Raw genomic sequence first — 22805 nt, forward strand, 5'->3', positions numbered from 1 at the left:
GGGGAGGGGAGGGGAGGGGTGGAAAACACATTCCCTTTCGTGTTGATGGTCGTCCTGAGTGGAGCTTATCTGTAATGCAACCACTTACAAAGAGCTTTTTCTCCCATCGTAAAATTGTTGGTTTTGGTGGGTAAAACTTACAGTGAAATCATGCTGAATAAGTCTAATTGATTTTCCTGTGTGGGATCTTTCGTGAGCCCACGTGCTCATTACGATCCGAACCTCCATGACTTAGACATATATAACCACCTACAACAATAGAAAACAACAATGTCTGTAATCTATAGGGGTAATGGGGTTTTGTGTTCACCCTGGCCTGTCAAGGACGCTGGCCATTACGGAGAGTTGCGGCAAGAATGGTAGTCCTGGTAAACGGCTGCTATGTCGTACATTGTCCTAGGTCTGTTTGCTGTACACACAGACGACTCTACAGTATAAAAAGAACTATTATAACCTTGAAATGAAAATGATATCGTTCGATTCATATTGTATGTAAAATTAAAAACAATATGCTCGTTCATATTTACATAAATTTTACATAATGGGACTTGGAAACTGTGTTAACAAACATTCTTATTGTATACATGATTTTCCACCGTCTGTGGAAAAAAGATAAAGAGTGAAGAACTTGTGTATAAAGATACATGCTTAAAAACTGAAGTTATATTGACCATGCCTCAGTACCGAACATTTACAAGAAAATATTTGGCGTACCTCTTAATAAAAAAGCTAATGATAAATAAATGGCCTGTAATCACAAATAAACACGCTTTCAGTTTGGACCGATGATATAGATGTTAAGCCCCCGTAAACAACAACAATCATCATTATCGCCATCATAATCATCATCCGGCTCCATAGTTAAATGGTTAGCATGCTGGCTTTGGTACAAAGGGTCCCAGGTTCGCTTCGTGTGTGGGTCAGGCATTTTAACATTAATTTGTTGCGACATCTTCAGCATTCCAATTCATCATAGGTCCTCACCCTCACAGACTTGCAGGTTGCCTATATGTGTCAATTCAGGAAAGAAACCTAACATGATTGAATGCCAGGTAGGGAAGACGAAACTGGAACAGATGGATCATTTCAAGTACTTAGGATGTCTAATTTTCGGGGTTATCTGTTGAGTTCCTTGAAATGGTTCTGTCCGTAGTTTGCCTTTGTCGATAAGTAACCGTGTGTATAACAGCCACGCTCGCCAGCGTACGACTATGATATGTTGCTTTGATCTCCTCATCTCACCTCCTGTCGGGAACTTTAAAAACATCCCTTGTAAGCAGTAGCGTAGCCAGGATCGGCCAATGGGGGGGGGGGGGGGGGTTGCAGTTACAAAATTAAGATATAACATAATGAAAGTGCTTGTGCTTGTGCGTGTCTGGTACGCGCATGCATGACTGTCATAAGGATACTGATACAAGAGTGAATTACTGTATGTGATATTCAGATTGCAATACACTAAAAAATTCTTACTTTAAAATACAGAACAAGAACAATATGATCGAGGTCAGCAGTTTTATCTCAAACGGTATGTTCAGTTTACAATCTAAAATCTAATTTTCGAGGCTTCCTAGAAAATACATCTGTTGGTTTTACAACTATGTCTCTGTGAATGTTCAAGGGAGCCAACCCGTTGAGTCGACTTTCACTTGTGGTATTTCTGAGGTAGGTTTTAAGGCGTCTTAATGTTGAAAGTGATCTCTCACTGGCTGCAGTGGTGACAGGTAGGGTGGCAAACACTCTCAACAAGCAGTAGATTGCAGGGAGTTTATCTTGATCACATAAAAGAAGTTTATTGTTTACTGTCAGTTTCTATTTATTTTCTTTTTGTGAAAGTTCAATGGGGGGGGGGTTCTAACCCCCAGTAACCCCCCCCTGGCTACGCCCCTGCTTGTAAGCCACTGTGTATCCCAACACTTATCCTAAAGAGCGGGCATTTCTGCTTGGCCTACCTCTGCAGCTGTCGTGATAAGTAAGAGAGCACACAATGTGCACGGTTGAAATAGAAAAGAGTGCTTACTTTGAATAACATTTGGCACGAGGTTAGTTCGCTGGTGCGGTAAACACTGTGCCTTTATGCCTCACTAAAAAACTTGGCACGCTGTACTTAACTTCGTGATAGCTGGAATTAAAATACCACTACGATTTTCTACATCGACATATTACATAATAAAAAGTGAGTTAATCACGTCGACCTGAAATGCAAAGCGTTCCGTTCGAAGATTTTTCTTCCAGTATATTCAAGTAACACATGATGAATATGTCAAGTACTGGATACCAGCGACGTAGATGCTCAAGGTTGCGAGATTGAATCTCTATGCAGTAGGTTGGTATTTACAAGTGGTTAAATGAGATGGAGAGAAAGTCATACCAGTAGACTTAATAACACGTTAAAAAGCCCCATTTTAGGAGCAGATTCCAGAATTCTGGTGCCTGTTAATGGAGTGAAGTGAAAAGAACAAAAAACCATTTGCTATTATTAATAATATTATTACACTTAGCAGTTGAAGATGAAAATCTGTCGCATGTTAGCCGTTCTGGTAAAACTAGTCGTTATAAAGTATTCTTGCATAAACCGGGAAGATTCTAATTTGAATGACAGGGAATCCATCATATTCTGCTCAGGAGTGTAAGCATAATGAATTGTTTAGTGTTGATCACAGTACCTAGTAGCACTTGGTTAGAAGGATATGAAGGAGTGAAATTTTACCGTAATATTAACAACAACAACAATAATAATAATAATAATAATAATAATAATAATAATAATAATAATAATAATAATAATAATGGCAATCAGTCGGTGCAAATTATAAAGAGATATATGGCAGAGATGGGAATAACAGCAGATATAATACAGGACAGGACAACTTTCAAGAAACTGATTCAAAATCTCAAGGGTCTCCAGGAGAAAGAAAAGAAGAAGCGGACAAAGATCTGGACAGAAGAGGGGAGAAGAAACACAGCGAAATAGTGAAGAACTATTGGAAAGCAAGAACGGAAGCAGGATAGAAATCGAAGTGAATTTACGTGATCCCAAGATGGCCGAAATCGATAAAAGAAGAATAAACAATAATAATAATGGGTTTGTATCTCGCTAATTTAACGGTTTTTGTAGACGACGTAGTACCGGAAAAATTGTCTCGCAGGAGCTCGTTTACGTGCCAGTAAATCTACCGACATGAGGCAGACGAATTCGAGCACCTTCACTAACATGGGCTCAGAAAGCCAACACTTAACCACCACCTGAGCCATTCTGCCCAGCAAATTTGACCGGGTGCGTAGCATAACTGTTTGGGCAATGTCTTCCTTTGTGGAATCGAAATCAGTCACAGTCGATTTGCATTCAAGAGTCACCGGGCGAGTTGGCCGTGCGCGTAGAGGCGCGCGGCTGTGAGCTTGCATCCGGGAGATAGTAGGTTCGAATCCCACTATCGGCAGCCCTGAAAATGGTTTTCCGTAGTTTCCCATTTTCACACCATGCAAATGCTGGGGCTGTTCCTTAATTAAGGCCACGGCCGCTTCCTTCCAACTCCTAGGCCTTTCCTATCCCATCGTCGCCATAAGACCTATCTGTGTCGGTGCGACGTAAAGCCCCCTAGCATTCAAGAGTGGTTAAATATGAAGGAAACATTGTGATATTTTGACGTCTTTTAAAACCTATAGGAATTGTGCTTTTGATGCCTAAGAAAGTATTGCATGCAAGGAAAGTGCCTACAGAAATGACCCATGAGTTAGGTGTATCTTGTTGATCTGCCTTGAGCTAAAGGAGTCAGCTACCGTATTACAAACTGTTTCGTTTTTTGTTTGTTCTTTCCTTTGTATTTTTAGCGTATGGCTTTTGGTGCCGGGAGTGTCCGAGCACATGTTCGTCTCGCCACTTCTGTAGCTGCTTTTCCCGGTGAGCTACATGTGAGGGTGCCGCTGTAATTGTACAGGATAGGAATGGAAAGGAAGCGGCCGTGGCCATGAGAAAGGTACCGTCCCGGCATTTGCCTGGAGTTGAAATGGGAAATTACGGAAAACATTTCGAGGATGGCTGGACGGCGGATTAGAACCCACCTGTCTCCCGAATACAGAGCTAACAGCCATGACTGGCCGTGCCACAATGCGCTGAGCTAACCTGTTTAGAAGCTGTAATAAATGCATACACAGACGGACCCGTTTTAAATTTGAAGTTTATAAGGTAAAAAGAAAAACTCAGTTTTACGTAAATTGTAACTAACCCATTTAGTTCTCAAAGGGCTCAGGTGGACTGCCATAAGGGAACTGTCTGGGTTGGACATGACAAAATGAGTGATTCTGAACAGAAATCCGGCCGTTTGCTTAATATTACATTATGTTAATAGTATGTACTTTTATATTCTGTAGATGACCAAGATTTCATCATATATTAGCTTCCGTTCTGAGGTTCACTCAGCCTACACCAAAAATGAGTACCAGGTTAATTCCTGGGGGCAAAGGCGGCCGGGCGTAAAGCTAACCACTCTACCCCATCACGTGCCGCGGTTAACAATGGTGGAAGCCTTTACCTTCCACTCCTCCAAGGGCCTCCATGGCCTGTACGGAGGTGACTTTGTCTTTGTCTATTAGCTTCCGTTATAAAAGATACAGACGGATTAAAATCCCAGTTTGTATATATTTATACAACAAAAGGGACCCAGGTTTGCGGGATATAGTGAGCGAGGGGGGGGGGGGGCAGGCTATGTACATCAAAACAAAAAAAAACAAAAAAACAAAAAAAGCGAATTGCGACAGAAAGGCAAGTGTTAACAGTTCACCGACTTAAGAACAGTAATAATAGTTTTTTAATATATATTTTGATTCAATACTATACAATAAAACTTTCACCAGAGGAAGAATATTATACATGTATTACAATTAAATAGAAGTATGGCGTGATTATAAAATTAAAAATCGTCTAGTATTTGACTACATACTAAGAAGCTAACAGACACTAAATAGACTGCCTGACTGACGAATGCGCGCAACAAGCGGGTGAATCGTACCTCAGTGTCTATGATCTTGGCAAAAAAAAAAAAAAAATAGAAACCACCCTGCTACCCTTCCTCACAGTACATGCAAAGTCTCCACTATTTGGTGTGACGCTATACAAATCGGTTAGCCGCGATAAACGACATTTTATGCATATTTCCGCTAATCATTTTGTTAATAATTTAAAGAAATAAGACAACAGGACTTGTGTGCCATTTTTTTAATAATTCCTATCTTCAGTTGGATAAAATGGAATAGAAAATGAATTGTTTCCTCCACATAGTCGGGGGTGGGGGGCGACTGCCCCCTCGCGCCCCTTAATCGCCACTACTGTATATATGCATTAGTATATGGGTTTGAAAAGCATGAAATTCTGTTCGTGTTGTCAAAATCTCATTTTGGGTATAGTGTTCATGAAACCTTATAATGGAGCTATCGGCATTCTTCTACAGTACATTCGTGGGGGTCATTCTGCCGCCCAGCAATTTTTCAGCAGTTAATTATAGCACTACCATTAATTGTACGGAAATTATTATTAGGCTAGCATTAAATTTAGAATATGTCAATTGATCTTTTATCCAAGTTCCATTGAAATCTAGCTGATCCAACCCAAACAGTCCCATTGTCTGTGATATAGCTTGGCACCCATGACCTGGTTCGTTACTTTTCAAATCAGCAGATTACCCCTGAGTGAAACTCGTTTCAAACCTCAAATCAGCATTTCATTCGTTGGGCGAGCCGGGAATCGAACCCATGAATTACGAATGGGAGTTTCTACCCCTGCACCACCATACTTGAGGTGCGAGGAATTGCAATGAGAAGCTGGCCACAGAGTCACCGAGCTCTCGATTGCATGTTATTCCGTTCTATGCGTTGGATCAGTTTTGCCAAAACCGGCCACCTATGGTTTTTGCCCTCATTTTGCGCCGTGCCTGTACCCATAGCTCGAAGGTCAGTTCTGTCGTCACACCCGTTGTAAGATAGCGGAGATAGATAATGCGAATACCGGGCGAGTTGGCCGTGCGCGTAGAGGCGCGCGGCTGTGAGCTTGCATCCGGGTGACAGTAGGTTCGAATCCCACTATCGGCAGCCCTGAAAATGGTTTTCCGTGGTTTCCCATTTTCACACCAGGCAAATGCTGGGGCTGTACCTTAATTAAGGCCACGGCCGCTTCCTTCCAACTCCTAGGCCTTTCCTATCCCATTGTCGCCATAAGACCTATCTGTGTCGGTGCGACGTAAAGCCCCTAGCAAAAAAAAGATAATGCGAATAATGACTGCGTGTTTCGGTTTCACGCACTAAAGAGAATGTGAATTGTTTTTATTACTTCTATAATAATAATGGTAATAATAGGTGATACAATTGGTTGTTTGTGTTGCAATTTCATGCGCAACCGAGGACGTGTTTCATTATTATTATTATTAGTAGTAGTAGTAGTAGTAGTAGTAGTATTTGTGTACAATATATTATTAAATATTATATAAGGAATACTAGCTTTTGTTCTTTATCTCGTTTTCTTACGTTGCATTCATCATCATCATCATCATCTGTTTACCCTCCAGGTTCGGCTTTTCCCTCGGACTCAGCGAGGGATCCCACCTCTACCGCCTCAAGGGCAGTGTCCTGGAGCTTCAGACTCTTGGTCGGGGATACAACTGGGGAGAATGACCGGTACCTCGCCCAGGCGGCCTCACCTGCTATGCTGAACGGGGGCCTTGTGGAGGGATGGGAAGATTGGAAGGGATAGGCAAGGAAGAGGGAAGGAAGCGGCCGTGGCCTTAAGTTAGGTACCATCCCGGCATTCGCCTGGAGGAGAAGTGGGAAACCACGGAAAACCACTTCGAGGATGGCTGAGGTGGGAATCGAACCCACCTCTACTCAGTTGACCTCCCGAGGCTGAGTGGACCCCGTTCCAGCCCTCATACCACGTTTCAAATTTCGTGGCAGAGCCGGGAATCGAACCCGGACCTCCGGGGGTGGCAGCTAATCACACTAACCACTACACCACAGACGCGGACTACGTTGCAGTCATTAAATAAAATCATTTGAAAGATAGTAAAGTTTTACATTCGGACATAGCCATGTGGTCGCTCATAGCAGGGCTTTGTCTCTACTCGCTGAATCTGTAGCTGTTGTCATATGCCCTAAACTTTTAAGCTTGCACTGTGTATGTCCTGTGGCATAACACTGTTGGATTATCGTGGCCTGCAACTTTCAACGACAGGAGAATGCACGAAACGACGTATCTCCCGTTCCTGTAGTGTGCTAATCTATTTCCTGAGAACAGTAACGGAAGAGGATTGTGCTGCAGCTGCGAAACCGAAAACATTCGACAAGGAGGAGGAGTGAGCTCTCCGGTAGAGAGATGACCAATATTCTTTACTTCTTGGCAGGACCGTGAATTACTGCGAGGTGGATATATTCTAATTAATTGTAGATGATGTTAGCTTTAATCATTGCAAAAATGTCAACGTCAGTCTTCTACATAGACTATATAATTTAACTGCATTTTCGCTTCAGAAACTTTCGGAACAGCAAAACTTGTGATATACAGTAGATACACGCGGGAGTATTTTGAGTTGAGCATTAATATGCATACGTTCTAAATATTTAACATTTATACTTGACGGTGATGTGGTAATATAATAAATCATAATTTTTGTTTTGGCATCATCCCCACTATTTAATAGCCTTACCCGCGTGATGTAAATATCTGGGCGGTAGTATTACAATAGGTGGAGTAGGCGCACTGGGGCCTCCAATACAGGGCAGTAGTACAATCTACTCCATGACACGACTTGGAAGCTGCAACCTTCAATGATTTGTGGTATCTGTATCAACACTGACACGCTAGCATGAGGATGCTTTTCTCACTGAATCACTGTCCGACTCTTTGGCTGAACAGTCAGCGTACTGGCCTTCGGTTCAGAGGGTCCCGGGTTCGATTCCCGGCCGGGTCGGGGATTTTAACCTTAATTGGTTAATTCCAATGGCACGGGGGCTGGGTGTATGTGTTGTCTTCACCATCATTTTATCCTCATCACGACGCACAGGTCAAATAAAAAGACCTGCACCTGGCGAGCCGAACGCGTCCTGGGATATCCCGCCACTAAAAGCCATACGACATTTCATTTCATACTGAATCACTCCAGAAAATTCCTTGGATGGTTCCAGGTTACCAATCTACATAATTACACTTATTCTCACTTTTATAAATCCTACTATAGCACAGGCTTCTGTCACTAGTCCACGAAGCTGATGACTTGCAATATCTACATCACCGGGCTTAGTCCTGAACGTAGCGCGCACAACAGCTCAACCAAGAAAACTCGTGCTACATGTTTTCATTGCACACATTATTTTCTGTTGTCCTGTTTTAACTATGCTCTCTCAATTGTACAGAATCAGAAATGAAATGAAATGGCGTATAGCTTTCAGTGCCGGAAGTGTCGGAGGATGTGTTCGGCTCGCCAGGTGCAGGTCTTTTGATTTGACTCCCGTAGGCGAACTGCGCGTCGTGATGAGGATGAAATGATGATGAAGACGACATATACACCAAGCCCCCGTGCCAGCGAAATTAACCAATGATGGTTAAAATTCCCGACCCTGCCGGGAATAGAACCAGGGACCCCTGTGACCAAAGGCCAGCACGCTAACCATTTAGACATAAAACCACAAATTCATGGGCATTAGGATAGGGGTTAGCATGCACAGCGTGTTAGGGAAAGTTATACGGAAAAAGTGAGAGGTGTATAAAAGGTATTTGCAAAAATATGATACAGCTGTGAACGTCCTGTTATTGTCCAGAATGATTCGCACCTACGTCCAAGTGTGTTGTGTTTGTTACAACAGGTCGCTTGCCCTTGGGACTGGAGTGGCTCACTACATACAGAAGCAAGCCATTGCTCTGTGGGGCGTGTATGTATTGCCTTATATAAAAGTATTGTGCCTTGCAACTTGCCATCACAGTACCTGCAGTATGTCCCAAAGATAAAAATGGTTTTCACGTATGCCTTGCGAATATCGTACCTCCGCAAGAATAGTGACACAACTCAAAAATGAACGTTACCGGGCGACTTGGCCGTGCGCGCAGCTGTGAGCTCGCATCCGGGAGATAGTGAGTTCGAATCCCACTGTCGGCAGCCCTGAAAATGGTTTTCCGTGGTTTCCCATTTTCATACCAGGCAAATGCTGGGGCTGTACCTTAATTAAGGCCACGGCCACTTCCTTCCCATTCCTAGGCCTTTCCTATCCCATCGTCGCCATAAGACCTATCTGTGTCGGTGCGATGTAAAACAAAGTAGCAACAACAACAAAAATAAACGTTTCTGACAAAAGAGTTTAAAAGTTTAGAACACCATGTCATATCAAGGATAATATTTTGTCAGGCTATTTCTACATGAAAACATGTATCACAAATTACATCACATTTTCACAGAGTTTGAATGAAATAAATCACAACTCAAAAGTGTCAATATTTTTTCTTGACTGACTGGTATAACTTAATTTGTGATTTTTCGCGAAAAGAGAAAGGATATACACGCATGACAGTCTTCTAGATCGAAAGAGTGGTCTTCTTGTATATGGTGCATGTCATAACTAAAAAATGACATTGTTAGTTGTGCCACCATTGTTGCTGCGGTGCGACATTCTCTGCTATCCCATATGGTCGCAGTACAACATTGCCTTTCTCCCTACACTACATTCATGTGCAGTTATTAAGGATATCAATGGTTGGCGCATTTCCACATATGCACACTATCTAAATTAATTCAACAGCACATCTGAAGACATTTGTTACTAAAGGTTGCGCAAAAGGCCATCTAGTGATAGACAACATATTGTCCGACGTCACCACCAATGCAGGATTGCGTGGTAAAGAGTGTACGGACAGACACATGCAGATTTTCAGCAATACTTGAGATATGGAGTCCCACTGCGCACCAACCGCCCCCTTCTCCTACCCGGAAGTACTTCGATGATTCGTAGGGATGCCAGAGAACGAATAGTACAAAGTGCAAGTGCGTTCGATAGGGTTAAGACTGGTGGAGCAGGCCGACCAATGAAAACGGGTGAGGGTGTAGTAGATGAACGGCAACGTCGCTGGCTTCTCATCGGTGGTCACGGTTTGAACCTAGATCAATCCACGTGTGATTTTTGTAATTAAAAATTCCCATTGCTGTGGTTCATAATCCATGTAAAGCTGGAGGTCCCGTGCCGCGATGATGATATTATCAGTCTCGTAAAGCTACATAAAACGGGCGATGTAATCAGTTTCCAGATCGTCATCCACCATCATGAACACTTGTGGATGTACATTATCGTTCATGAACAGAAATTGTGTACCAGTTTCATTCACGAAAATCCACATATTCTGTTCGAGGATGAGTTCTCTGGATACTGGGCACGTTACAGAGCCATGATCAATATATAGATCAGTTGAAACCTATTGTAATTGTAAGGACTTTAAGTATAAACAGAATAACGGTGTGTGTGAGCACATGTTGCACCATGGACCTTCATGATAGTTTCTTTCAATGATGTTAAATAAAGGGTACCAGCTCCCCGTTGTCATCATATCCTCATCTTTCTTCTTATTCTTCTTCTTAATCTGTTTTCCCTCCAGGGTCGGCTTTTCCCTCGGACTCAGCGAGGGATCCCACCTCTACCGTCTCAAGGGCAGTGTCCCGGAGCTTCAGACGCTGGGTCGGGGATACAACTGGGGAGGATGACCAGTACCTCGCCCAGGCGGCCTCACCTGCTATGCTGAACAGGGGCCTTGTGGAGGGATGGGAAGATTGGATGGGACAGGCAAGGAAGAGGGAAGGAAGCGGCCGTAGCCTTCAGTTAGGTACCACCCCGGCATTTGCCTGGAGGAGAAGTGGGAAACCACGGAAAACCACTTCCAGGATGGCTGAGGTTGGGAATCGAACCCACCTCTACTCAGTTGACCTCCCGAGGCTGGGTGGACCCCGTTCCAGCCCTCGTACCACGTTTCAAATTTCGTGGCAGAGCCGGGAATCGAACCCGGACCTCCGGGGGTGGAAGCTAATCACGCTAACCACTACACCACAGAGGCGGACCTCATCTTTCTTTCTGTTATATTTATTGGAATTTGGTCCAAAATGGATCATGTACCCATCAACAAAATAACAAGAACTCAGACAACAATAATAACACCTAAACAATGCATAACACATTTACAGAGATTGTGCTTTGGTGTTAATATTAATGTTGTTGATAGAGTTTTTTATAACTGAGTTACTTTCTTATTATGCGATGCTAGGAGAGTGGTCACACTGTTTGGTAGAGTTTCAGTTTTAAATATTTCAGTAAATAAAACACTTCGATCCTCTGAATTGATTCTGAATAGATGGCTTCGGAAACTGCAATGGTTCCTTATACGAATGATTAACGTTTTATATCTTCGTTAGAAGCCCCACTTGGAAAACCATGAGCGTCGTGAGGGATAGTTTTGTTTGAAAGGGTAATCATGTCACCGAGCAAGTGGCCGCGTGGTTTGGGTCGCGCAGCTGTCAGCTTGCATTCGGAAGATAGTGGGTTCGAGCACCACCGTCATCAGCCCTATAGATGATTTGCCGTGATTTCCCATTTTTACACCAGGCCCTTTCTCATCCATACGTCGTTCCGGCGATGTGTAGTGCGACGTTGAACCACTAAACACACACACATATATATAGCCTATATCATATTGTTTTCAATAACCTCTATTTTACTAATGAAAACGTTTTCCTCATAAAACATTAATTTTGTTATAATCGATACAGCATTTGCCTGGCGTCAGAATGGAAAACCATCTGTAGGGCTGCTGACAGAGGGGATCAAACCACTATCTCCCAAATGCAAGCTGATAGCTACGTGACCTAAACCGCGCGGCAACTTGCTCGGTTGGTTATTTCTAACCGGGTGCAGCCCTTGTAAAGCAGACCCTCCGACGAGATTGGGCGACATCTGCCGTGTATAGGTAACTGCATGTCATAGTGGTGGTAGGTAGTGTTGTGTGTGGTATGTGAGTTGTAGGGATGTTGGGGAAAACACAAACACCCAGTTACCGACACAAGGGAATTAACTACTTTAGGTTAAAATCTCCGACCCGGTCGGGAATCGAACCCGAGGCCCTCTGAACCGAACAACACTGCGCTGACCGTTCAGCCGAGCCGGAATAAAAGGAATCTTTATATCCTGGAAATAAAATTATTTTTGTCCTGTTTTAAATACGTATTACAAGTGAAAACGTTTTGAAAAATAGCAATGGTGTTAACAAAATTCAATACAGAAACTTCATGTGACTTAACGAAGATTTCTTCAAAATAAGTCTTCTGTGCTTCTGGTAGAAACGTGTACAGAATGATTACATCACTCTTCTTGTCAGATTTTACTGAATTTAATGCCAGCTTAAGAACTTCTATGTTGAATGCTGAGAATATATAGACGCTAATAACTTGGACATCACTGCATACTGTAACCATTCAATATAATCTTCCAAACAGTGAATTATAAAAACTGTACGTCATTCATAACCTTGCAACCACCAGCTGACAACACGTGGAACCATGACTAACATCAGCACCAGCGAGATAACGAAACGAAGTTTGACAGGTCATAAACTGCACAATGATAAAGAAAATCCACAGCCTGCTTCCAGTCAATCGACCGCGTCAGGAATGGAGGATAGGAATTGTGCCGGCTGGCGAAGCTTGTCACACTTCTCTGGGGCAATGATTGAGCCTAATGACTGACAGATGAAATGAAATGATGCTGGAGAGTGTTGTCGGAGTACCCGGACAAAAACCCTGTCCCGCCTCCGCTTTGTCCAACACAAATCTCACATGGAGTGACTGGGATTTGAACCACGGAAACCAGCGGTGGAAGACCCGCGCGCTGCCGCCTGAGCCACTTCGGCACTCACCGAACTGCACAATGGAGAATATAAAAATGGCAATACATGGGTTACGCCAGTAATCAGTTCAACTCCTCAAATGTATTAAGCAGACGGTGATTATTTTTCTTCTTATTACATGAAATGTTGATCCCAATAATCGTGGCAGTGTCGTAATTTCACTTGTCACACATTTAAGCGCAACGTGCCAAACTCAGTAGTGAAACGAACAGGTGACACAGTCTTCTGAGCAAAAGGCGGGTGAGAAGAACTTGGCAAGAACTATCTCACTCGTAATTGATGTTTGTTGTGTTATTTACAGATTCGAAGCGTTGTAGTCATCGATCGAGTGTAAATGCCGTGTGTATGAACGTATATCTACTTAATTGGGGCTACAATGTAGAAGAAATTCGCTGTATTAGAAATGAGATCACCGAGCTCGATAGCTGCAGTCGCTTAAGTGCGGCCAGTATCCAGTATTCGGGAGATAGTAGGTTCGAATCCCACTGCCGGCAGCCCTGAAAATGGTTTTCCGTGGTTTCCCATTTTCACACCAGGCAAATGCTGGGGCTGTACTTTAATTAAGGCCACGGCCGCTTCCTTCCCATTCCTAGCCCTTCCTTGTCCCATCGTCGCCATAAGACATATCTGTGTCGGTGCGACGTAAAGCAACTAGCAAAAAAAAAATCTACTGCGATATATTCATGGTGGGAATGTGGAAAACCTCTAGAATATCCTACACTCTATATTGGGATGCGAATGTCAGATATGTGAACGATGCTGCTTTCTCTAGTCCTTGAATTGAAGCTCTTGGCTCAGAAGGCTAGTAACAACATGACAGGTTCATCATTATCGAGGTTTATTGGCGTTTTACTTGCACGTACTAAGAATGTAAGCCAGCCTACATTTCTTACATAGGCATGTTTGTCCAACGTCTGTCGGCGCTGGTGTGCCCCCTACAACACGAACAATAATAATTCCACATAAATGTGATATTTACATTTTATAGTAGAGTAGGCCCTACATTACGGGGTTTTCATAACAACTTTCGCAATTTTGCTGGCTGCTGAGAAATTCTTCCTTGAATAAACCGTCTCTGGTGTACGAATGAATGAATGAAATACTCTTCTCTCCCAATCACTGGTGACCAGCAACTAAGGAGAGTATTCTTTTATTCTTATTACTAATACATGCAGTTCGTTTATTATAAAAATACCAAGGATATTCCTGCTTTTACGAAAATGCTAAACGAGCGACTTTGCCGTGCGGTTAGAGGTGTGCAGCTGTAAGTTTAAATTCGGGAGATAGTGGGTTCAAACCCCACTGTCTGCAGCACTGAAGATGGTTTTCCGTGGTTTCCCATTTTTACACCAGGCGAATGCCGGGATGGTACCTAACTTAAGGTCACGGCCGCTTCCTTCCCTCTTCCTTGGCTATCTCTTCCAATCTTCCCATTCCCCGACAAGGCCCCTGTTCAGCATAGCAGGTGAGGCCGCCTGGACGATGTACTGGTCATTCTCCCCAGTTGTATCCCCCGACCCAAAGTCTCACCCTCCAGGACACCGCCCTTGAGGCGGTAGAGGTGGGATCCCTCGCTGAGTCCTAGGGAAAACCAACCCTGGAGAGAAAACAGATTAAGAAGAAGAAAGAGATGTGAAGACGATTCGACGTATACGAACAGATTTACCACCGGGAGCATCCATACTAGTTGCATAACTTCAAATTTACCACTGATAACTTCCTTTCGAGTTCTTCTGTGACAAATGCCCTTATCTGGGATGTCCATGTTCCTTCTATACATTTGAGTTAATCAGTGAACACTCTTACCAACTTCTTTGGTTAGTGAAACTATCTGACCGCCCCGTGGTCATGATCACTAAGGCCTGGCGCCGTGGTTAGCTGGTTCGACTGCCATTGGTGGAAAATGTTTTCGCTACCCGAATGTTGGTCGGCAGGGTAGGAGAGCTGGTGGTATACAATTTATAATCACTAGATTAAATTGCCAAAAGCCTGGATTCAATTCCGAACTTCTCCGGAGTAGTCATATGGAGTAACGACATACAACGCTGTTCATAGTTATTCGTCCATCGGATGGAAACGTTAAGCCTTGAACAGGTCCCTTCGTGATCTCTTGGTGTTATTTGACAGGAGTAGGCTATGTACCGACACTAGATTTTACCGTCTCCCTCCCTTATTATCATCATCAACATCGCACATACCCAGACGCTTAATGTAACCCGTGGACGTCCAATAGAAAGACATGCACCAAACCTCTTCGGAGGCTACACACGATCGAACAATCAATCAATCAATCAATCAATCAATCAATCAATCAATCAATCAATCAATCAATCAATCAATCAATCAATCAATCAATCAATGAACACTCCTACCAGAGACGTCTATATTAATAGTATAACTTTGAGCTGATCAGTGAACACTCGCCGTGCGGTTAGGGTCGCGCAGCTGTGAGCTTGCATCCGAGAGATAGTGGGTCCAGACCCCATTGTCGGCAGGCCTAAAGATGGTTTTCCGTGGTTTCCAATTTTAACACCAGGCAAATGCTGGGGCTGTACCTTAATTAAGACCACGGCCGCTTCCTTCCCACTCCTAGGTCTTTCCTATCCCATCGTCGCCATAAGACCTATCTGTGTCGGTGCGACGTAAACCAAATAGCAAATATATAGTGAACACTCCTACCAAAAAGTCTATATTCCTAGTATAACTTTGAGCTGATCAGTGAACACTCCTACTAGATACTCCTTAAAATTTTGTTAATGACATTGTCGTTTCCAGTTAAGTATGAGATGGTTAACTAATAGCATTGTATATGTTTCAGAGGAGTACACCAAGATAACGACGCCGCGGCAGGATGTGCTGTTTAAAAAAGGTTACCTGGGACGCAAGAAACCTGCGCTGACGAACGCGACCAACAGCGCAGATACAAACGCTGCTCCTTCAACTGAAGTACATCAGTTAGAAAATGCAGGTAAGCTCCAGCCCTACTACCTTTATTATGTATTCCTCTAGGTAGAAGTTAATTCTGATTTTGGTGTTCAAGACACAAAAGTACATCCCGACTAATTGCTATCAATGGTTGGGGTGGGGAGAGACTGAAACGATGGTATAAAGGAATTTCTGGATCATGTAAAATGTCGTGTACGTGTAAGTGTGAACAACTCCAGCTTTTATTTGGTATGAAAATAGGAAACCACAGAAAACCATCTTCAGGGTTACCGACAGTAGGGTTGGAACACACTATATTACAGCTGCACACCTTGAACCACGTAGCCAAATCGCTCGGCGGGATGACATTTATTGCCGATCAAATTCAGTTTTCGGACAAACTAGTTTCTCATAGGTCAAATTAGTTTATCCAAATTGCGATAGAATGAACTGATCTGATCTAGTCCGAACTAGTTTATTCTGAAATAGTTGTTGAGCTTCCAGGACATATCCATTAATCCTAGTCTTGACTAGTTTTGCTAGTAGTCGCATTTTATGCTATAGGTTAGGATAAGCCAGTCTGACCAAGTCAAATGTAAAACTGATATCATCTAAAGAGAGAAAATTTTCGATCCTGCAGACGGTTATTTTCAAACGTCGATGGGTGCCAGCGTTCAGCCTGGGTCTGGAGAGAATATTTGTCAGTTCTGCACAGCCTTATGCTGTTATTTCTCTTCACTTATGACTGCACAGTGAATTCTCGTAGTAGAGTAACGATTTCTTTCAGCGCAGCTACAGTACTTATTTGATCAACAGTTTTTTCGTATCAATATTCAACATACTTATTATATTGTTACCGTGTTTATTTACTTGGTATTACACGGTTAACTCTGGTGGCGTTTTTTGTTGCCGAGGACTCATTTCTTTCCGTACAGGCACTTATTCGTTGGACCTTTTCGTTTTTTTTGTATTTACACCGGACGAAATCTTGTCCTCTCTCATTGAATGTTCGATCACTGTATTTCTCAATATTATTCGAGGCTCATGGGCAACTTCCTTATTGTATAAGATGATCTATGCGCAGATGTCAAACTCTATTCTGAAAAATGAAAACATGAAAACATAAATAATGTGATGCTGAAGGACCTTACGTCAATATGAACACCCAGGATCATCATTACCTGCAGTAGAACTCTCAGAAAACATCACATTTGCTAGCAGTCTCCATTCATCTGAATAACGACTCCAGTAATATTCCTAACAAAGGAACTGTATTGGTGGGACGAGAACGATTGAAATGAAACTTGATAGGAAGTTATTTGGTTCAAATTGAAGCCATACTTTCCAGTTAATGTAATGTAACTCTGTCCAACACTGCAGTCCTAGAACATACCTGTAGAAACACAATATATATATTCGTTTACGGCCATTAGAGACCACGTTAGGTAACAATTACGTGTTTCTGGAAGCCTTCCTCACAGCCCAGAACTTTAGCATCCTTTCTCTGGCAGCCTGTCTTCTTTCTTCCGTCCACCCACGGTTAAGTTTTGGTTCGTCATGGAATCCTTGAAATCTGTCGATCACTGACCTAAACTTTGTTCGGTTTGAGATGTCTTCTGAATTTAGTCCCACCTGTTTGAGATCCTTTCTCACCTCCCTGAACCATTTGTCTGACTTTAGGTCTGCTGTCTAGTATTGTGTGTAAAACCTTTTCGTTAGTCTCTTCTCATCCATTCTAAATAAATGCCCATAGAATTTAAGTCTCCGTTTTCTCATGGACTCAGTTAGCCTTTCATTGTCTCAGTAAAGTTCTTCCCTTCCTCGCAGCCTATACATTATTAAACAAGGAATAAACAACACACCGTTAAACAATGTCATGTGTCGTTCTTCAAAGAACAACATCAGATTCTATCAGATAACGCGTTTCTCCTTATTAATTATTATAAATTGGTGAAAATAGTTTAGAAATATAGAAACATTTCTGTTTAAATTCTGTTTTTATCCTTTAATATTTGAAAGTTATAACTTATCTTAGTGAAGTATTCAGTAGTACGACCTCTCTCCCTGTCGGTTTAACAAGGACTGCGAGTCGTCATCAACTAAGAGATAGTGTCCAGTAATTTCATTTCCGACTAGATTATTTAATCCCACGATTTCCTAAACGCAATTTTAACTTTTCTGTTTATTTCTCCACATATTAAGCCTCCACCAACTAAGTTCCATGTATGTGTCCTTTGTATGAATATTATGAGTCAGTATTTAACAATCACTTTGCAATATCTCCATCGGAATTTTTTTCTCCGTTATCTTTGATATCCTCTCCATAAAAGTGCGAAACACACAAGAACAAGAAGAATACGATATGCGAACTAATGGACCTGACAGATCGCACCTCGTCGTCAGACACGAGAAAGTAAGCTTCCAGTCATCCAATGGCTGAACGTTGGCACCCATTGCCTTTGGATAACTAAGTGTCTGCAGAATCAAACATATTCGTTGTTTAAATCGAACAAAATGTTAATAATGATTAGGTCAAATTGGTTTATCCTATAAAGTGCAACTGCAAGCTAAACTGGTTTAGACTGGGACAAAGCAGTATGTCCTGGTAACTCCACGTTCATATCAGGATGTACAATAATGCGAACTAGGTCAGACCAGTACATTCTGTCGATGTCCGGATAAACTATTGTCCTAAAGTCGGTTTGGCTGGTAACTTGCATGTATACTGTATATCGATGGTGCAGAATTGAAACCTCCTAAATCAATTTTTGATATTTATAGATTAAGATATGTAGGTACAAAAAATCCCTGAATCTGTTGTACAAACATCGTTTGTCAGTTTCGCTCATAGTACTTCCTCACCAGGCAAATGCTGGGGCTGCACCTTACTCAAGGCCACGGCCGCTTCCTTTCCATTCCTAGGCCTTTTCAAACCCATCGTCACCATAACACCTATATGTGTCGGCGAGACGTAAAGTTGTAAAACAAGTACTTCCTCATACAAGGTTATGTGAGGGTTGATACTTTAATTTAACTTAATGCATTGCATGTCACAAAATGTGCCTCCCAATAACAGCATTCTTTGTGGTACAAAGTAAAATTGCAAGTACTTATTACTCACTATTACCCAGCCTAACATAATCAAATCTAATCTAAGTGGGGTTGGAACACTTGCACGGAGCCCTTCATTCTGTCTAACAGAACTTGGTGATTCAGGCGTAGGATGGTGATATTTGCACGGAGACTCAATTTTCACATACTCCGATATTAACAGACATATACAGTACTTCTCATAGCCTCGACTGAAGAGCTGGCCTACTTCTTCGGTGTAAATTGTTGTAAACATACTCTCTGTTTCCTTCACACCCTCGCAAAAAATATTTTTTCTCGTTTTTCTTCCATTACAGCCGAACTAAGTGGCTCAGACTGTAAAGGCACTGAGTTTCTAAGCCCAAGTTGGCAGGCTCGATGGTATTTGAACGTGCTCAAATACGACAGCCCTGTGTTTGTAGATTTACCGGCAAGTAAAAGTACTCCAGGGGGACAACATTTCGGCACCTCGGCGTCCCCGAAAACCGCAAAAGTAGTTAGTGGGACGTAAACGATTACGATTATTATTATTATTATTAGGTAGGTAAGGGTGTATTCTGCCCGGAGGCAGGTCCAAACCTCCGCAGAGGTGTGCCTGAGCCGGAGTTTACGTACAATAGGGTGGCCAGTTCCTTTCCGCTCCTCCATTACCTTACCCCCCACCAACAGCGCGTGGCAACCCATCCACTTCTTGACCACGCCCAATGTTGCTTAACTTCGGAGATCTCACGGGATCCGGTGTTTCAACACGGCTACGGCCGTTGGTTATTATTATTATTATTATTATTATTATTATTATTATTATTATTATTATTATTATTATTATTATTATTATTATTATTATTATTATTCCTTCACATTTACTTTTCCTGAAATTCACGCGATGATAAGTCAGTAGATATTTATTGGTTTTGTCCACAATGTACTCATGTCCGTTGTAAATCAACAAATATTGCCCTTGGTGGTCTTGGTAAACTCCATAGCTGTAGAACAATAGTATCACCTGTTCAACGTGGAGCACTAGGTACCAACTGTGGCTATAAACTCTAAAGGCTTCTATCTATCTATCTATATCTATATCTATATCTATCTATCTATCTATCTATCTTCTGCATTTCAACCCTCCTTGGTCCTCCGTGCAAGTGACACTGTTTGACATGCCCATGGTTAGTAATTTCCTGGAATGTTTGTCGTTCCGTGCAAATGTCAACACATTTCATCAGTCTCAAGACTTGGTTCATATATTGAAAAACAGCTAAAAATTTTAGTTTTATCGTGTACTTTTTTAATCATTCCTATTTATTAAATATTTCATAAAAATTATTGTGCTTTATTGTTCGATCCAAGAGTAGGTTTCTATATATTTTCTCACATATGTTAACGAGTGAATAACTGATTTTTAAAGATATATGTACTTCTATAATTGTGTAACAAAAATAATTTAAAATTATTTCCCAAATACAGACACAGTGTCCTTCACAAGCCGACTAACTTCGTCAGCTGTGAAATAACAAACAAAGAATGAGGTTGCAACTGACGACCAGCTTACTCTGATGACTTCTCCTAGTAATGTCTTGTCTTGTGTTTAGGAGTAGCAGATCACGAACCGACAGAACCGCCCGATACTCCGCACTTCCTCTGCACCAATGGCTACGTGGACCAAGGAGGGGTCTACTATATTAATGGTAAGTCATTTAACAACTTGCTGGCTGGTTGGATTGTTTTCCTCAAACTTATATTTCCTAGAACTAAACATACTTGGAATATTTATCCTGAAACTAACTATTGTGCGCATCCTTGACGGGACGATCACATAGTATATGCATGATTAATAGTTGTCGACCGTCTACACAGAGTGCATTTTAACCGGTTTACAATAAAAATAGTCTATGTGGTACACGTGTGCACAGAAATGGTGTATCGACGTACACAATCAACACTGCCCCACTCCAGTACTGAAAAGGAGGGAAGGGAGTGTAGGAGTAGTGTTGAAGACCAGTCCAGTCCGAAAAGTAGGGGAGGGAGTGAACGGGTAGTGTTGAAGGCAAAATGTGTGTATTACTGTACATCCACCACTGTGCCCATTTCAATCACAACAGTCATGAAGCTAGCTGTCTACCTGCAGCAATGCGTTAAGCGAGGAGGTGGGGGGACGCCATGCTTTGTTTATATCGGGACACTATTTCTGTGCTTGCATGTACGTATCGATTTTTATATGGTATTTACATGGTGTTTATGATGGCTGCGGTAGTTAGATCAAGATGTCTTCCAAGTGCCTAGCAATACCCTGGCGGAAAATGAAATCCCAACACCAAGAAGGATGAACGACATCAGAAGGCGTGTTTGAACATCTGAAATATGATACCTATTCAAATTTGCGTGCTAGTAGCAACCCTATAACCTTGCAAGGCAAGTTTGCTTTAAATACGCGCTCAATACTTCGTGATCGTCAGTCATCATCCGGTGTTTATGTTGTAAGGTAGGTGTGAGTCAAACATAATTTTAAGGAGACGAACAAGGCAGTGTCAGCAGCTCACTGAGTTTGGACGAGGCCGTGTAATAGGACTACGAGAAGGTGGATGTTCTTTCTGCGATATTGCAGGAAGATTTGGCAGGTATGTACCCACACAGTGCATCAGTGTTGGCAACAGTCGTTATGGGAAGGCACTGTCTCCAGAAGACCGGGGTCCGGCTGCGTACGGGTCACAACGGAGAAGGAAGGCCGCGATATTCGCTGCAAGGCTGTGGTGGATCGTACTGTATCTGCACCAGCCATTAAAGCTTCAGTTGGCACCAGTGACACAGCGAACTGTCATAAATATATTTCTTGAGGGACAGTTCCGAGCCAGACGCCCTGTAGTGTTCGTGCTACTAACTCCGAATCACTGCCAACCACGAATTCAGTGGTATAAAGCTAGACCCCATTGGAGGGCGGAGTGAAGATCTGTTGTGTTCTCAGATGAGAGCCGTTTCTGTCTTGGAGCCAGTGATGACCGTAGGCTGGTAAGGAGGAGGCCACGTGAGCGCTTCAATCAATCAATCAATCAATCAATCAATCAATCAATCAATCAATCAATCAATCAATCAATCAATCAATCAATCAATCAATCAATCAATCATCTGCATTTAGGGCTGTCGCCAAGGTGGCAGGTTCCCTATCAATTGTTCACCTAGCCTTTCCTTAAATATTTTCAAAGCACTTAGAAATTTATCGAACATCTTCCTTGATAAATTATTCCAATCCCTTAATCCTCGTCCTATAAATGAATATTTTTCCAATTTTCTTTTCATGTTATGATCATCCCTAATTTTTAAAGCTCCGCTCAAGCTTATTCGTCTACTAATGTGATTCCACGCCATATCTCCACTGACAGCTCGAAACATACCACTGAAATATGTATCTGCTCTTCTTACCCCCAAGTCTTCCCAGCCCAAAGCATGCAACATTTTCGTAACACTGCTTCTCTGTCGGAAATCACCCAGAACAAATTGTGCTGTTTTCCTTTGGATCCTTTGGATCTTGGAACCAAGTTGTCTGCGATTTCCTATGACGGCAGAAGGACTCTCCTCGTTATCCCAAAAACTTTAACAGCGGATTTGTACGTCAGACTGGTGATTGAACCGATTGTGCTGCCATTCATTCGTAGGCATTCAAGGGGTTGTGTTCCAATAGCATAACGCTCGTCCTCATACCGCTGCTGTCATCCAGCGTGCTCTACAGAGAGTCGACCTTTCGCCGATTGAGCGCGTATGGGACATTACGGGATGACAAACCCAGCGTCACCCAATTCTAGCATTAACCCTTGCTGTTTTGTCTAACCAAGTGCAACAGGCGTGTAAACCCATCCCACAAAATGACATACGGCACCTATACATT

General features: G+C 42.4%; 1 protein-coding gene across 1 annotated transcript in view; it reads left to right on the top strand.

The window, feature by feature from the left end:
• The window catches only part of LOC136864323 (serine-rich adhesin for platelets), a 600697-nt gene that overhangs the window by 428430 nt on the left and 149462 nt on the right, over positions 1 to 22805 (top strand). Inside the window, exons 3-4 of the mRNA XM_067141153.2 lie at positions 15732 to 15881; positions 20518 to 20613. Of these exons, the coding sequence (XP_066997254.2) occupies positions 15732 to 15881; positions 20518 to 20613 (246 nt within the window). The remainder of the gene's footprint in view (positions 1 to 15731; positions 15882 to 20517; positions 20614 to 22805) is intronic.

The sequence above is a fragment of the Anabrus simplex genome, chromosome 2 (genome assembly GCF_040414725.1).
Source record: "Anabrus simplex isolate iqAnaSimp1 chromosome 2, ASM4041472v1, whole genome shotgun sequence".
Classification (NCBI taxonomy): Eukaryota; Metazoa; Arthropoda; class Insecta; order Orthoptera; family Tettigoniidae; genus Anabrus; species Anabrus simplex.